The sequence below is a fragment of the Triturus cristatus genome, chromosome 3_2 (genome assembly GCF_964204655.1).
Source record: "Triturus cristatus chromosome 3_2, aTriCri1.1, whole genome shotgun sequence".
NCBI classification, from domain to species: Eukaryota; Metazoa; Chordata; class Amphibia; order Caudata; family Salamandridae; genus Triturus; species Triturus cristatus.
In genome coordinates this window covers 827,016,800-827,034,829 of record NC_140584.1, presented here as the reverse complement: position 1 = coordinate 827,034,829, position 18,030 = coordinate 827,016,800, and the positions used below count along the sequence as shown (strand labels likewise).

The window sequence follows — 18,030 nt, the reverse complement described above, 5'->3', positions numbered from 1 at the left end:
ACCTTAGAAGAACCCTTCTTTCAGGTGCATAGAGACAATGTTGTCTTCCGCACAAACCAAGCATTTCTTCCTAAGGTGGTTTCCACCTCAACCAATCAATAGAACTACCCATGTTTTTCCCTCAAACATAGACAGTGGCAGAAAGGGCTCTTCACACACTAGATGTCAAACAATCTCACATGTATTATATAGATAGAACAAAAGCTTTAAGAAAGAGTCAGCAACTATTTGTTGCTTTAGCAAAACCTCACAAATGAAAGGCCATTTCCAAATCCGTTATTGCCAAGTGGATAGTCAAATGTATCCAAACCTGCTAAGCTAAAACAAATAGAACCTTAACAGTCCCTTCAAAGGTTCACGCTACTCTCGAAAAAAGGTCCTTCTATGACCATCCTAGGGAGCATTCCAATAGCTGAAATATGCAATGCAGCTACTGGGCCACACTGCACACCTTCACAAATCACTACTGTGTGGATGTGTTAGCTTGACAACAATCCAATGTTGGCCAAGCAGTATTCCGTACACTTTTTGACTTTTTCTACTGCAACACCCACAGGTTAGCCACCGCTTTAGCCAGGACTGCTTTACAGTCTATGTACAGCATATGTATTCACAGCCCCAAATGCCTTGAACGGAAAATGTTACTTACCCAGTAGACATCTGTTCATGGCATGTAGTACTATAGATTCACATGCTCCCACCCTCCTCACTGGACACCTGTGGCTGTTGCAGTAATCTTTCTATGCTTTCCTCTTTCGCATGGACATACATCATGCATAGCTTCACCAATCACTCCATCCTCACCAGCCTTACGGCACAAAACAGTCTAACAATGGAGTTGATGCCCATGCGCATTACTAGCAGGAGGAGGACTCATTCACACTCGTGATTCGAAATATCTCTTTAAGAAAAACAACTTGCACACATCCGGGCCCAACACTAGATGGTGGAAGTATGCACAGCATGTAAATCTTCAGCACTACATGCCACGAACAGATGTCTACTGGGTAAGTAACATTATATATTTATTTATTTGAAAAGTTTTATAAAGCGCGAGCATGACCCTTGTGGTTTTCACAGCGCTGTACACAGAGGCAAAAGCATGAATACACTCAGTCCAATGGAGGTCAGCACTGTAAAACAAGAAGTAGATATATATAGATAGATAGATATAGATATATATGGATAGATATCTCTTAGAGAAAGTGCACCTACAAACTTTGCATTAGGTCCGTATAAGCATTCAGTGCTAAAAGTATCTGACACAGGGTGTTCAGACACCCCAGTAATCAAGGGCTTAATGGAATGAAGACAGGCATGTAAAGGTGCAGATCTTGAGGTATGTGTAGGAGTGTCATCTGTATTGCTTTTTCCCAAAACGATGGGAAAAAGAATAGCCAAATAGATGTTAAATAGCATGGATGAGAGGGGAGAATCGTATGGCACCTAAGAGGTGATGTTTGACCGCTCAGACAGAAAGGGACCTCATTTCAATTGTTTCAGGGAATTGCTGGGTCTACAAAATATGTTTCTATCTAGGTGACTGTGTGAAAGAGAGGAGAAGGCACTACTTAATGCCAACTGTGAAACATTACATTTTATTGACAAGTTGCTTTCAGGGAGAACCATACTTGACAATTGTAAATAATGCACATCATTGTTTTCAATTGACAAGTTTCAGGCTTATTATAATACATTGTTTTTTAGCCGTTCTGAAAGGGTTTCAAAGCTGGGAGATTTGAAGCCGTGTCCCTGTGACAATTGTTCTGAACAAGATACTATGCAATTTATATACTTTTGTAATTTTTATCGTACACTAATACGTAGATTTATGATTCTCTTGTTAAGAAGCAATGAATTTGCACAAATGAAACCTGCTTTGCTGTATTTACAATTGCTCCCGTCCCCATTGCTCTGGTTTGGGGTTGCAAAATTATTTTTGTGTGACCTTAGACTTAGTAAAAAGCTATTTAAGGACTATGGGCTTTTTATTTAGTGAGCTACTACTTTAACAGTTTTAATGATTGTATTGTGATATTATATTTTGATGGATGGACTGTATCTGTATTTATATATTTTTACTTTTTTAACATACTTCGTTTTAATGGCTGTTGACTTTATGTGGTTTTGAATTGTCACATAAAGTATTATTGACTGAATGGCAAATGTTTTCCCACCTGAAAATAATTAAACCAGTTTTTAGCCATTTGCAGTCATTTAACAGTGTGGAGAACCTATTCAGTGGTATTACATGTAACCCTGGGCGTAGTTCGCGAAGTAGCACTTCGCGAAGCTACTCAAAGTGAAGTTCGCACTACGCGAGCTACGCGTAGCACTTCGCGAACTGCGTAGTACCTTGTTCGCACTGTGCCAGATGTCGTTTTCAATGATTGCACAGTGCGGACAAGCAACCGGCACTGTGCAATCATTGAAAATGGCATCTTGCACAGTGCGAGCTGTAGTTTTCTGCTGCTCGAGTAGATTTTTACTCGAGCGGCAGCTTTCTCAACGCGAACTGGTAGTTTCTCATCGCGAGCGGTCGCGAGCATACGCGACCTCTCACAATGAGAAACCTGACCTCCTCGCGTTGGGAATCTCGCCGGGAGGTTTATTTTCATGCTCGCGATCGCCAACTTGAAGTTGCTGATCGCGAACAAGGAAAAAGTCTCGCCGGGATCTCATTTTGCTTGCTCGCGGTCGCCAACTTGACGTTGAGGACCGCGAGCATGCAAAAAATGACCGCAGCACTATGCAACACTACGCTACGCGTGTTCGCCCAGTGCTACATGCAGTTCGCGTAGTGCGAAGTAGCGCAAACTACGCGAGCGTAGCGTAGTGCTTTGCCCAGGCTTAATTACATGGTCCATAGTTTTAAAAACGGTTGAGAAATCCAGCTTCATAACTGCTGCTTGCCCATCATTAATAAACTTCAGAACATCCTCCCATAAACCTAGAGTGTTCTTTCAGTCCCATGCTGAGTTCTAAATACAAACTGTAAAGGGTAGAGCCAAAAATAGCATTTGAGAAAATCCTGTTTTAGGCCAGCTAACGTCTTGTCAATTTCCTTGGTTAATATACGCTGGTTATTGATTGAACGGAAGTTAGCCATAGCTTCGGGATCAAAATGAGGTATCTTCCGAAAAGGTATAACCAGCCCATCCTTATATGGATTGGAAGATTTGCTGTGCAAACTAAGCCTGGGCGGAGTTCTACTACGCGGAACTCCACGAAGAGCAAAGAAAACTCTGTCACGGTATGCGGAGCTCAGCAAGCGGCAGAGTGTGTTGGATAAATGCTATTCGCTGTGATTTTCAGTACCAGCTGCTTGTCTGCACTATGCAATCGTCGCGAACGGCACCATCCCCAGCGCAAGCGGGCGCTGCTTCTTTTCTGCCGCTCGAGTAGATTTTTAGTCGAGCGGCAGCTTTCTCAAAGCGAACGGACAGTTTCTCAATGCGAGCGGTCGCGAGCATACGCAACCACTCACAATGAGAAATCTGACTGCCCATGTTCATAAATCTCACCGGGAGGTTGATTTTCTAAGCTTGCGTACACCAACTTGATGTTAACGATCGTGAACGAGGAAAAATCTCGCCAGGAGGTAGATTTTCCTTGCTCGCCAACTTGACGTTGACGAATGCGAGTGAGGGAAAAAACTCTGCTCCGCAAGCTCCGTGTAACGCGGAGTGTGGAAATCTCCGCAAACTCTACGAGCGGAGCGGAGTTCATCGCCCAGACATAGTGCAAACGTAGGTTGTTTATATCGTCATGTGAATGGCTATTCTCGGTTTTTGAATGTCTTCTCTTTCTCTCTCTCTCTCTCTCTCTTTCTCTCTCTTTCTCTCTTTCTCTCTCTTTCTCTCTTTATCTCTCTTTCTCTCTTTATCTCTCTCTCTTTCTCTATCTCTCTCTCTTTCTCTCTCTCTCTCTCTCTCTCTCTCTCTCTCTCTCTCCCCCCCTCACTCGTATGGCTAATCCCTGTATGCTGATGCCTGGTCCCCGTTTACATGTGAAAAGCCTGATCATTATCTGCATGTGGGTGACCAGTGCCTGCTTGTTTTCAGATGGCTTGCTCTGTGCATGGATGGGTTGTCTATTTCGATATGTAGATATCTGATCTCTGGGTCATGTGAATAGTTACTATCTCTGTAAATGGATGGCTGATTTTTGTGCTTGTACGTACTTATTTGTAGACAGATTACTCTTCTCATCATATCTCTGTGTAACTGATACGCTATTATGATTTAAGTGATACATTGTTGTAATCTCAATGAACATGCATAAACAAAGACACTCAGTTGTTGCTGGTAAACCTCACTGAATTTCATTTTTCTCATTTCTAAAATAGACTTGTTTTCTGGTTCGGAGATCTGAATTTCCGTATTGCAGATTTTGGGATGCACTTTGTCCGTGAAGCCATTACCAGTGATAGGTACAGCTTGCTGTGGGACAAAGATCAGGTATGACAACCCCACTTTCTTATTGAATCTATTCTGCCCGTGCTGAATGCAGGAGAGTGAAGAGCTTGTTATATTGCAAACATGGCACTGTAGTGACATCTAGAGGCTTTAAACCGAAAGGCCTGATTTCATAGTGTGAGAGAACAGGTCTCTTTAGAAAAGATTTACATTCAGAGCTAATTTGTGAACAGAGAGATTTTAAGTGTCTATGCCGAAAACCTTTCTCTGGTCTGGAGATATGTGAGGGTGTGTTGCTTCTTGAGTACAATCAATCCAGGGGACAATAAAAATATGTTATGGAACAGATATTTGGGAACTGGCAGAAGGTATGGTCTTGTTTACAATGCATATAATTTGTTAACAGAATACATCTAAGGGAGGAGCCTAGAAATGTTGTGCTATGTTACGCTATATTATGCTATGCTATGGTATGTTATATCATGCACATTTGTAGAGCACACTATCACTTGGGAGGCTATCCTGGTACTGAGCAGGTGTGAGTCTAGCCACACCTAGGGTCAAGTGGGACTGCTTGAAAGGCAATTCTTAAACTTCTTGCTGAATTTAAGAAGTGAGAAGGAGGCTCTTATATGTAGCTGGAGGTCGTTTTACGCTTTAGGAGTGATGTAGGAGAAGACACTACTGCCTGTTCTGGTTTTCCATATGCATGAAATGTGTTCAAGTAGAAGTCCGGAAGAGCAGAGGTGTCTGAAAGGTTTGTAAAAGCAGATGCAATTGTTGAGGTATGCTGGGCCAGTGTAATGTAGTGCTTTGAAAAAGTGTGGTTAAGGAGTTTGAATTGCGCCAGTTTGTTAGTGGGTTGCCAGTGGCTCCTTCTGGTGTAGTCTGATGTGAGTGCAGCGTGGGTGGTTGAGAGTGATTCTGGCTGCCAAGTTCTGAATGGTCTGCAGCCTTTTGCTAAGTGTTTGTTGTCTCCATACATAAGATCAGCAGTTTTTGTATCAACTTACTATGGCCATGAGAATGTTTAGTGCCTTCTCTTGTTAGGAGTATTGATGAATGCTGTGCTTTACAAAACTGTCACATGACATTGTGTTTACTAGCGTTATGTTTAATGTGCTTAGTATACATCCTCTCTGAGCAGGTTCTCAGACTCCGATGTACAAGTTTTATTTCAAAATTCAAAACCCATCCTTTACTCAGAAGGAAATTTATCTTCCTACTTTTTAATCTTTTTTCCTGTGCTTTTCTGCCAAGTAGGTAAAGATAATTCTTGTCCAAACTGATCAAGATGGTTTGTCTGCTGTGCTCAGGCAGCCTTGGTCAGGTACCTTTAGTTGGTAGGCTGCAAAAGTACACAAAAAGGGGGGTGGGAAGATGGGTGTCAGTACAAATTGAGGGAGATTACTTCAGCGTAGAAGGCAATTCGAACGCAGTTGTATTGTCCCCCAGCCCACCAGACCGGTAAACGTTTTGGGCAAGGACGCCTGAATAGAGCACAAGGAGGTTATGACCATGAAATATGAAGGCAACCTGAAGGGAGTCTTCTGTGTTGTGCAGACTCACTCACTGACTAATTGTGTTTCTGAAGCTTGTGCTTGAGACAGGATGTTTCTGATGGATATTTCTAACCGCAGATTCCACCTCCCTAGATTAATTCCAAGCACCCAACTGGATCCGTCAGACTTTGCAATGCCTCTTGCCACCTCAGAATGATGGCAGGGAGCTGCAGTTCCTTTCTTTTCGTGTAGATCCAGAGCTTCGCTTCCAGCTTCTTTGGTTGTAGCGATTGCCGGGCCTTGGCGCCGAAAGCTTTGAGGTAGCGGTCCCCAAAGCTGCTTGTAGCCCAGTGTCTGGCACCGCGAGGTCGCCTTGTCGGTCTCGAACTCCTCTTCATCGAAATCATCAAAGTCAGGTAAGAGGCACCACAAAAAGCACAAGTAGTCAAAGCGTGCTTTGACTACATCCCGCCCATCTCATGACATGGCGGAGGACCCTCGGCGTTCGAGGCCCTACTGCGCGGAGCGGGTGCCTGCGTCGGCTCCGTGTTTCCCTCCCTTTCTGGGTCCAGGAGCGCCCCCGCCCAGCTCAAAGAGTATTACGACGCCATGTGTGCCGTATTTGATTTGAGCGGCCTGACCCTGCCAGCGCATCTTCGGGCCAAGCAGGCTAAGGTAATCAAGGAGTCCCCGCGGGTTCCGCGCCTGAATCTCAGGCCCTGGCGCCACGGCCTCCGACTGGTTGCATATCCACAGTGATCTTCCCCAGCACCACGTCCAGCTCCAAGGTCACCGGTGCCCACCGGCGGCACCTCCCAAGTCCTCATACCCCACGACACAAAGCCTGTCGGGCATCCCTAGACTCCAGGACCCAAGCTGTACGGCGCCATGTCATTTAACCTGCCCTTTTCTGAAGGGTTGGGGATGAATGAAGAGGATTGGAGGGGGAGCAGGATCCCTTAGAAATCCATCAGTCACAAGAGATGGACTGGTATGAGGAATTGGGTGATGCCAGTGGTTTGGGCACCTCTCCAGACTCTGACATGCTCTCTCCACCTACCCTGGCTACGAAGGAGGGGGCATCATTTGCCATGGTGGTGCATAAGGCTGCGTCTCCAGCTCAGAACCCTTGCGGCCTTTTAACAATGCATTGACGGGTGTCCTCCTGGGTGCCTGGTCCTATGAATAGGACTATTGCCCGCCGCCATTGCCCTACACTGGGCGACCCACTTTTCCTCCCCATCCACCCCACCCCACAAAGCTTGGTGGTCCAAGCTTCCACTTCCCGTGGCACGTACCCTTCCGCAGTTCCAGACAGGGAATCCAAGAGACTGGAGAATGTTTTCTTCCACCAGTCTTGCATTGTGGTCGGTGAACATCGTATGATTTTGGGGCCGTTATTCCCATTCAATATGGGCCACGGTTGCGCAAGTGCTGCCCAGGGTCTCGAAGGAGGACTGAGCTCTACTCTTTCAAGCTATTTCTGACGGGAGAGACACAGAAAAATTCGGCATCAGCTGGGGCTTGGACACTACAGACTCGCTGGGCAGAGCGATTGCCACAACGGTGGCCGTCCATCGCCAAACCTGGCTGAGAACGTCTGGCTTCTCGAGGGATGTCCAAGCTAAACTCATGGACATGCCTTTCGATTGCTCCCGTCTCTTCGGAGACAAGGCAGATGACACCTTTGAGCGCTTCAAGTACTCACGGGCCACGGCCAAGTGCTTGGGCCTCACCCCAGTCTCCCGTACGGCATCAACTTTTCGCTCCTTTCGTGGCTACAGAAGGGGTTATCAACTGCGCCAACCCTTTTCCAGCCATAGGGCCTGCAAGCTCAGCAGACTCTGGGGGGCCATGGACATAGCCCCCCAGAGTCTGCCCTGTGGGTCGAGAGGCCAGAGGTCGAGCCAAGCCAAAACCCCCTCCTCCACCACAAAACCTTCCTAGTTTGATCCTCCAGGATCATCTACAGCCAGTTGGTGGCAGAGTACGCCATCATCTGAAAGAAACACGTTAGTTAGATTTCTCACCTTAGAATATCCCCAGGCGTCAGGCTGGATCCGGAAAGATTTTTCGTCAGCAATACCCCTTGCGCGTCGCTAGGCGTCGTCAGCGGCTCCGCGTCTGTCGTCTGCGTCGTGCGCCGGAATGACGTCGTCGGAGTACTTAGACGCCGCCCTCGCGCGCGGACGTCAGTTCTTCTTTTTTCCGCGCCAGGCAGCGCCGATCCGGGAAGAGCTTACCCCTTAGTCACTTTTTGACTAAACTTTTTTGACTCTTTTTGGTCTTCTGTCGACTCGGAGCCGCAGTCACCATCATCGCTTGTCGGGCTCGAAGTCTTCGGGTAAGTCGAAGCGCTCGAAGAAGTCCAAGAGGCGACACCGCTCTTCGGACTCCCCTCGCCAGTCGCGCGACTCGGTCGAGGGTCAGGGTGGTCCCACACCCGTGGCACCGCAGGAGCCGCGTCCGTCTCCATACCCGCCGGTCCCTGGGACTGACGCGACTCCGGCGGAGATCAGCACCTTCCTCTTGACCATGAGGGGCCTGGCTCCTCCGTCGACGCCTACCGGCGCGCCTTCGGGCCCCGAGGGCTCGACTGGGCGACCTCGCGAGCCGGCGTCTCCGGCCCCGTCGACGACTTCGGTCCCGATGCCGCAGCATGAGCAATTCATCTACCGCCTGGCTCCGGTTATTCCTCCTGTTTATCAGGAATCGGATGATGGGGCCGACTGGGAGGGGTCTGAGGACCCTATGGCCAGACAGGCCGACCTTTCACAGGACTGGGCAGACGAACTGGGGGATGTCAGTGGTCTTGATACCTCCCCGGACGCTGGTTTCATCTCTCCTCAGACTGTGGCCTCGGAGAAAGGTGCAGCTTTTTCAGTGGTGCTGCGCAAGGCAGCCGATGCCCTTGGGCTGGAGTTGCCTGCTGTGGCCGTGAGGACTAACGTCCTCACAGAAGTGCTTCAACCGTCAGCAAGCTCCACAGAGCCTCTGCTGCAGTTCAATGAGGCACTCGTAGACGTTCTGCAGGGCACCTGGTCCAAGCCCTCCACAGTACCTCCTGTGGATCGGAACGTGGCCCGGCGCCACCGCCCTGATCCGGGCGACCCCAGTTTTCTGTCCCAACACCCCACTCCCGAGAGCCTGGTTATCCAGGCCTCGACTTCCCAATCCTCATTCCCGTCCGCTCCTCCGGATCGGGAATCCAAGAGGCTGGAACAGTTCGGAAAGAAGCTGTTCTCTTCCCTGAGTTTGGGTCTGCGGTCCTTGAATACCGCTTGCCTCTTGGACCGTTATTCCCACTTTCTGTGGGATGCGGTGGAGGACGTGCTGCCCCTGTGTCCGGAGGAGGCCCGGTCACAGCTCACCCAGGCGCTTGCTGATGGGCGAGATGCAGCGTGGTATGCCATACGGTGTGGACTAGACACCACGGACTCGCTGGGGCGGGCAATTTCAACCATGGTGGCGCTTCGTCGCCACGCCTGGCTACGGTCCACGTCTTTCTCAGGGGATGTCCAGAGTACCCTCATGGATATGTCCTTTGATGGCACTCGCCTATTTGGCGAGAAGGCGGATAGTGCGCTGGCTCGTTTCAAGGACTCCCGGGCTACGGCCAAGTCCTTGGGTCTCTCGGCCCGCGGCCGCAAACTTCCGCCTTTCGTGGCCAAGGAAGGGGTGCCTCCTCACGTCCGCCTAGCCACCAGCCACAGAACAAACCTGCACGCGGTCGCGGACGTGGATTCCGCCGAGGCGGTACTGGAGGACAACGTGCCGGTCAGTCCACATCCACCCCGGCAGCATCCGCCTCAAAGCCCTCCTAGTCCGAGCTTTCAGGCCCATTCTACGCCAGTGGGCGGCAGAGTTCGCCATCACCTGCTCCACTGGCGTTCCATCACGTCGGACAGGTGGGTGCTGCAAATCGTCCGAAGGGGCTACTCCCTCTGCTTCGAGACGACCCCTCCAGCCATGCCACCACAGTACCACCGCATGTCGGGGTATCACTTGAATCTTCTCTGGGAGGAAGTTACGGCCCTCTTGGCCAAAGAGGCCATCGAGCGCGTTCCTGGTTCAGAAGTAGGTTGTGGTTGCTATTCCCACTACTTTCTGGTTCCCAAGAAGGGCAAAGGGGGCCTACTCCCTATCTTGGACCTCAGGAGCATCAACGCCTTCCTCCTGAAGGAGCGGTTCAAGATGCTCACCTAGACCCAGGAGACTGGATGGTAGCGTTGGACTTGCAGGACGCTTATTTTTACATCCCCGTCCTGCCGGCCCACCGGCGTTACCTGCGGTTCACGGTGGGCCAGGAGCATTTTCAATTCACCGTGCTCCCCTTCGGCCTCACCAGTGCCCCTTGGGTGTTCACGAAAGTGATTGCGGTGGTCGCAGCTCATCTGCGCAGATCAGGGGTTCCAGTCTTCCCCTATCTCGACGACTGGCTGTTGAAGGCGGGCTCGCCCCAGGCAGTCGTCTCCCACTTCCAGACTGCGGCCGACCTCCTGCATTTGCTGGGATTCTCCATCAATGTGCCGAAGTCACACCTGAGACCCTCCCAGAAGCTCCTCTTCATCGGAGCGGTTCTAGATTCGGCGCAGTTCCGGGCCTATCCTCCGGAGAAGCGGGTCCGGGATATTCAGGCTCTGATTCCCATCTTTTGGCCTCTATCCTGGGTTTCGGTCAGGTTGGTGCTGCGGCTTCTGGGGCTGATGGCCTCCTGCATCCTGTTGGTGCATTACGCCAGGTGGCGAATGCGGGCTCTGCAGTGGGACCTGAAATTTCAGTGGGCCCAGCATCGTGGCAATCTGTCCAACCATGTCTTGATCTCGAAGGGCACTGCGAAGCAGTTGCAGTGGTGGCTCACAAACCGCGATTGGGTCAGCGGCAGATCCCTCTCCCTACCCCAACCGGAGCACGTAGTAGTGACGGATGCGTACCTCCTGGGATGGGGGGGCCACATGGGGGAGGCGGAGATCAGAGGACTCTGGTCTCCGGCGGAGACTCGGCTCCATATCAACCTTTTGGAGCTGAGAGCGATCCGACTTGCACTGAAGGCATTCCTTCCCGTTGTCCGGGGAAGTGTGGTGCAGGTGTTCACGGACAACACCACCGCCATGTGGTATTGCAGCAAACAGGGCGGGTTGGGGTCGTGGACCCTTTGTCAGGAGGCTCTGCGCCTCTGGACATGGCTGGAACACCAGGGCATCACCCTGGTGGTTCAACATCTGGCGGGGTCTCTGAACGCCAGAGCAGCCGAACTCAGCCACCGGGGCATGATGGATCACGAATGGCGTCTAAACTCGGACATGGTGCAAGGCCTCTTTCGGCAGTGGGGAGAGCCTTGGTTAGATCTATTTGCCACCGAAGAGAACGTGCAATGTCCGCAGTTCTGCGCGTTGGAGTTTCCAAGGCGGCACTCGCTCGGGGACGCCTTTCGTCACGAGTGGAGTTGCGGTCTGTTGTACGCCTTTCCGCCTATACCACTTCTGCCCAGATTGCTGAAGAAGATCAGGCGCGACCGGGCCCAAGTCATCTTAGTGTCTCCGGATTGGGCACGAAGGTACTGGTATCCCGAGCTACTCAGTATGTCAATCGATCCTCCGACACGACTGCCTCTTCGGGAGGACCTTCTGTCGCAGCAGCAGGGGACGGTTCTCCACCCGAGCCTGTCCAGTCTCCACCTCCATGCGTGGAGATTGAGCGGCGACAGTTGATGCCATTTGGCTTGCCTCCTGAAGTCTGTGAAGTTATTCTGGCAGCCAGGCATCCCTCCACTAAAACGGTATACGCCTGCAGGTGGAACAAATTTGTGGCATGGTGCACAGCAAAGGCTGTGGATCCCCTTTCCGCCCCTCTCTCTGAGGTTCTCCTCTTTCTTCTCTCTCTAGCCCAGCAGGGCTCTGCTCTGGGCACCTTGAAAGGTTATCTATCAGCTATTTCGACTTTCTTACGGCTTCCTGATCAGCCTTCTCTTTTCAAATCCCCTGTTATTTCTCGTTTCCTTAAGGGCATTACTCACATGTTTCCTCCTGTCCCCTTCGTAATGCCTCAGTGGGATTTGAATTTAGTCTTGACCTTTCTGATGTGCACTCCCTTTGAGCCTCTTCACAATTGTCCCATTCGTCTTCTGACTCTTAAGACTGCTTTCCTGGTAGCTATCACCTCGGCTAGACGGGTGAGTGAGCTCCAGGCATTATCGTCTAAGCCTCCTTTTCTTTCTGTTCATCCGGACAAGGTTGTCCTCCGAACTCGTCCTTCCTTTCTTCCAAAAGTGGTAACTCCCTTTCACATCGGGCAATCTGTCACCTTGCCCACCTTCTTTCCGCCTCCTCCACCGTCTGGACCCAAAGCGGGCGCTGTCCTGGGGCGGGGAGTCTCTTTGCAGGACATCTGTCAGGCAGCAACGTGGGCCTCGCTGCACACGTTTGCCAAGCATTATTTCCTGGACAGCCAAGTCCGGAGAGATGGCTTCTTTGGCCGTTCTGTTCTCCAGGACTTTCTGGTGTGATCTTGGTTCGCAGACCCACCACCGGGGTTGGTATTGCTGGGGTATCTATTCTAAGGTGAGGAATCTAACTAACGTGTTTCTTTCAGATGAACAAGTTACTTACCTTCGGTAACGATGTATCTGTAAGAAACATTAGTTAGTTAGATTCCTCACCGACCCACCCATCCTCTCCGTTCTGCGAACCGACATCTAGGGTTAAGGCTAGCCTTTCTAGGGCCCTAGATTTTTTGGCACCAGTGTCGGTCTCTTGCATGGCTCTGCGTTCCTGGCGCGGAAAGCTATGTACAAGAACTGATGTCAGCGCGCGAGGGCGGCGTCTAAGTACTCCGACGTCATTCCGGTGCACAACGCCGACGACAGACACGGAGCCGCAGACGACGCCTAGCGACGCGCAAGGACTATTGCTGACGAAAAATCTTTCCGGATCCTGCCTGACGCCTGGGGATATTCTAAGGTGAAGAATCTAACTAACTAATGTTACAGATACATCGTTACCGAAGGTAAGTAACTTGTTCATCTCCACCACTGGCAGGATATCACGTCAGACAGGTAGGTATTGCAAATAGTCCGAATGGGTTACTCCCTTCAAAACTACCCCTCCATCCATGTCTCAAGTATACGGTCGGCTGACGGAGGATCACCTTGCTCTACTAAGCGAGCAAGTCAAGACTTTCTTGGCCAAGGGAGCTATAGAGAGGGTTCCCAGGCCAGAAGTGGGCTATGGTTGTTATTCCCGCTACTTTCTGGTCCCAAAGAATGACGAACGCCTTCGTCCAATCCTAGATCTCAGAGCCTTCAACTACTTCCACAAAAATGAGAAGTTCAAGATGCTCACCCTAGCTCAGGTTCTGTTTGCCTTGGACCCAGGAGAGACGCCTATTTTTATATCCCCCTCCTGCCTGCCCATCGTTGCCACCTGGGGTTTACGGTGGGCCACGAGCACTTTCAATTTGCAGTGCTCCCCTTCGGTCTCACCAGTGCTCCTTGTGTGTTCACAATGGTAATGGCGGTGGTCGCTGGCCATCTGCTGAGATCAAGGGTTCCAGTCTTCCTCTATCTCGATGACTGGTTGTTGAAGGCTGGCTCGCCCAAAACAGTTGTCTCCCACCTCCAGACTACGTCCAACCTCCTGCATTCGCTGGGGTTCACTATCAACTTGCCGAAGTCACACCTGACCCTCTCAGACGCTCCCTTTCATCAGAGCAGTTCTGGACATGGTGCAGTTTGAGCCTATTCTCCCGAACGGCGAGTCCAGGATATTTAGGTTATGATACCAATGTTTCAGCCTCTATCCTGGATTTCGGTGAGAATGACTATGAGGCTGTTGGGCCTCATGGCCTCCTTCATCCTCCTAGTGACCCATGCACGGTGGCACATGCGGGCTCTGCAGTGGGACCTGAAGTTCCAATGGCCACAGCTTTGAGGAAATCTTACCGGACTGGTTCAGATTTCAGAGGGCTCTGCGAGAGACCTGCAGTGGTGTCTAACAGACCGCGATTGGTTCAAGGGCAGACCCCTCTACCTTCCCCACCCAGATCTCACAGTAGTGATGGATGTGTCTCTTCTGGGGTATGGGTGGCCATCTGAGAAAGGTGGAGATCAAAGGACTCTGGACTCAGGTGGAAGCCAAGATCCATATCAATCTGTTGGAGCTTCGGGCGATCCGGCTAGCACTGAAACCCTTTTTGCCTTCAATAAAGGGAAGGCTCTTACAGGTGTTCATGGACAACACTTCCGCCATGTGGTACTGCAAAAAACAGGGTGGGGTGGGGTCATGGACTCTTTGTCAAGAGGCCCTGCATCTCTGGACTTGGCTGGAACAACAGGCATTTTCCAGGTGGTTCAACACCTGGCTGGTTCTCTGGTTCCAGGGCGGACAGGCTCAGCTGAAGGTGCCTCGCGGATCACAAATGGCGTCTCCATCCAGAGGTGGCACAAGGTCTATTTCAGAGGTGGGGAGAGCCTTAGTTAGATCTGTTCGCATCCGAAGAGAACGGGCAATGTCAGCAGTTTTGCGCGTTGGAGTTTCCAAGACGGCTCTTGCTCGGCTACGCTTTTCTCCGCGAGTGGAGCTTATGCCTCCTAAATGCCTTTCCACCCATACTACTCATGCCTGGAGTGCTGAAGAAGATCAGAAGCGACCAGTCACAAGTCATTCTTGTGGCTCTGGACTGGGCACGTGAGTTTGGTGTCCCAAGCTTCTAGACATTAACGTTCAGGTTTCCCCTTCAGGAGGAACTTCTGTCGCATCAGCAGGGTAGGGTTCTCCACCCAAGCCTGTCCACTCTCCGCCTCCTTGCATGGAGATTGAGCGGTGACAGTTGGCAGCTTTCGTCCACCCTCCCGAAGTCTGTCAGGTTATTCTGCCGATGGAACAAAGTTTGTAAATTTTGTACAGATCGGTCTATTGACCCCCTGTCTGCTCCTTTATCTGAAGTCCTTTTTATACTTTCCTCTGCCTAGCAGGGCTCTGCTCTGGACACACTGAAGGGCTATCTTTCGACCCTTTCCACTTTTCTTCGAGTGCCTGATCAGCCTTCTCTTTTCAAATCACCTCTGGTGCAGAGATTTGTGAATGGGTTAACCCATTTGTTTCCTCCTTCACCTTTTATTATGCCGCAATGGGACCTTAATTGGGTTCTCACCTTTCTGATGCGTACACCGTTTGAGCTGCTACACAACTGCCCTCTGCGGTTGCTTACCATCAAAACAGCTTTTTTGGTGGCAATAACCTCTGCCAGAAGGGTAAGTGAACTACAGGCACTGTCTTCACTGCCTCCTTACTTGATGATCTTTTCGGACAAAGTGTGCAATGGGATCTTTTCTGCCTAAGGTGGTAACACCGTTTCACATGGGGCAGCCGGTTACTCTAACCACTTTCTATGCACTCCTGCACGTTTCAAGGAAGAGGAACGTCTCCATCGTCTAGACCCAAAAAGAGCGTTATCGTTCTACCTCGCGGGATGGTATTGCTTGGGTATCTGTTAAAAGGTAAGGAATCTGAGGCTAGATGTTTCTATCAGATGGACAAGTTACTTACCTCCCTTAACGCCTTATCTGGTAGAGACATGATCTAGCGGTAGATTCCTTACCGACCCACCCATCCTCCCGGCATTGTGGTATTGGTATTGGTTTTAGTGTCAGGTCTTTTCTCCTCAGGGCCCTAGCTGTTAGTTTTTTTTACACACCACGGTCAGTTACTTCATGGCTTTGCACTTCTGGCCTTGAAAGTCGTGAAAAGTACTGACAGCGTGACCGATGCCACCTACCGGCGCGCAGGGGTACTGCTATGAAAAATCTCCCAGATCCAGCCTGATGATGCCTGAACGTTCAAAGGCTAGATCATTTCTCTACCAGATACGGCGTTACCGAAGTAACTTGTCCGTCAAGTCACTTCTATTCACCCCAGATAGAAATCTCAAAATCAAGGAACAGATTGCCAAAAAACAAAGATGGCCTAAAGAAAGCCAAGGAAAGCACAAGGAGATGATGGACAGAGTGCCGAATCTTTTAACACACTCACCCCCAGTCACAGATCTGGGTTGAATCCATCATCGTTCTTTAGCTCACTTTGCCACCCCAGTTCAGACCCAACTATATGCAAATCAGTCTTGACCCTGTGCATCATGGTAACAGTCCAGCCCAAATTGCCACTGCATTGATGCTAGCCTGGCTGATGAGGGGTGTTACCCCGAAACCGGTCCCAGGATGTTTGTTTCCGGTTCAGGGAAGACCTGGCTTGGCAGTTCGGGCTGGACTGTTCCCATGAGGCACAGGCTCAAGACTGATTTGCATATAGCCGGGTCTGAAGTGAGGTGGCGAAGTGAGCTAAAGAATGATGATGGATTTAACCCAGATCTGTGACTGGGGGTGAGTGTCTGAAAAGTTTCAGCACTCCGTCCATCATCTCCTTGTATTTGCTATAGAAAGCTAAACCATTTCTTCCAGAAAGTAACTTCAGAACTACTTTTCCAGCACTCATTCTCTTGCATGTTGATGGTGGTAATGCCCTACTTCATGTGCTCCCAAACTTAATACTGGCACCCCATAGGGGCATCCTACATGCTGCTGCATATCTCATTCAGGACCTGAAGAAATATGATCACATCACCCCCATCCTGCAAGAACTCAATAGGCTCCCTTTGCTGGTCTGCACCATCTTCCAAACCAGCTGCATCATTTACAAAGCTATCTCGACAGACAGCCTGGCGTGTCTTGTAAACAAGCTCACCATCTCCGTACACCCACAACATGGACACCATTAGACTGCAGAGTAAGAAGTGGAAAAAATAAGACAGCAGGCTTTTTCCATGTATGAATCTAGGACCTGGAACACCATCCATGTCCAACACTGCTCCAATTCAATGGAAGATTTACTCTTTTAAAAACACTACTTCACAGCGCATTAACCTAGCTAGTTCTCCTCAATGTCTTTGACTTTATACTTGTCTCTGATTATGTACAGTGATCTGCTGCCTTTTGTCTAGGTTCGCACTACAGAAATACGATGTGTATATTCATAAATATGTATCCATTGGCATGCACATATATACTGTGACAGTTTTAGGAGGTGGTAAAATTGAAATAGCCAGATGTAAAGACTTACAGCTATGGGGAGTAAAACCTTTGAATTAAAGCTTTAGTTTGACATCCTCATTGAATTTATGGAAATAAAACAGAAGGCAAAGTATACGTTCCTGTGTTAAGAGATACTGTTCTAAGATGACGGCACCAGAAGTTGGGAATACATCTTAACCCGAATGCCTCACCTCAAGTACAAGTTAATTGCATCAATAATTTGGAAAAGGAATTTATAAGGGAGTTTCTCAGGGTGTTCTCAGAAAAGATAGGTTGCCTTAAAGGACATGCACATCGTGTTAAATTGGAGAAAGATACAATACCAATATCGACGAAGGTGAAAAATATTCTCTTAAGGACCAAAGATGATGTAAAACCAGAAATCGATAGACTGTGTAGGAAGGAAAACATTTTACCGGTAGAATTCACTCAGTGGGTGGCCTCTGTAGTAGTGGCACACAATGGCAATTGGGACTTCAGGCTTTCTATCCACCTGAGAGAATTGAATAAAAGGATTACACAAGACAAGTATCCTTTACCTAACATCACAAAGATGGTTAGTTAACTTGGTGGTATGAAATATTTCACAACACTTCCCCTCACCTACAAATATTTTGTGTGAAGAATCTAATTACTTAATATCTTTCATTAGACCTTTCAAAGTTTATAGGTTTAACTGTATGTCTTTTTGTGTATGCTCTATAGCATCCATGTTTCAGAGAATTATCTCCAACTTACTTGATGGTATGGGCATAGTGCACTTTTTCCAAGACAACTTCTTAAGGTCCGATTCCGATGCGGTTTGGAAATCATTCTGACCGAATCGGTTTGGGAATGGTTTCTGACTGACTCGGATCGGGAAAGTCCGACCGACCGATTACGATGCATCCAGATGCGATTCGGTCGGACTCCTACTACACCTAATGCATAGGCTCCCATTGAAAAAAGAGGTGGCTGAGGAAAATTGGCAACCTGTGGCGGGCACCCCCTGGTGCCTGCCACACTGTGCATAGTTGGTAAGGGGACA

The 18,030-nt window shown here is 49.5% G+C and overlaps 1 protein-coding gene across 5 annotated transcripts in view; it reads left to right on the top strand.

Annotated features, from left to right (window-relative positions):
- The window catches only part of INPP5K (inositol polyphosphate-5-phosphatase K), a 501,130-nt gene that overhangs the window by 365,243 nt on the left and 117,857 nt on the right, over positions 1-18,030 (top strand). For all 5 annotated transcript variants that reach the window (XM_085649054.1, XM_085649055.1, XM_085649052.1 and 2 more), the window contains one exon: positions 4,349-4,460. In XM_085649054.1, coding sequence (XP_085505180.1) covers positions 4,349-4,460 — 112 coding nt within the window. The remainder of the gene's footprint in view (positions 1-4,348; positions 4,461-18,030) is intronic.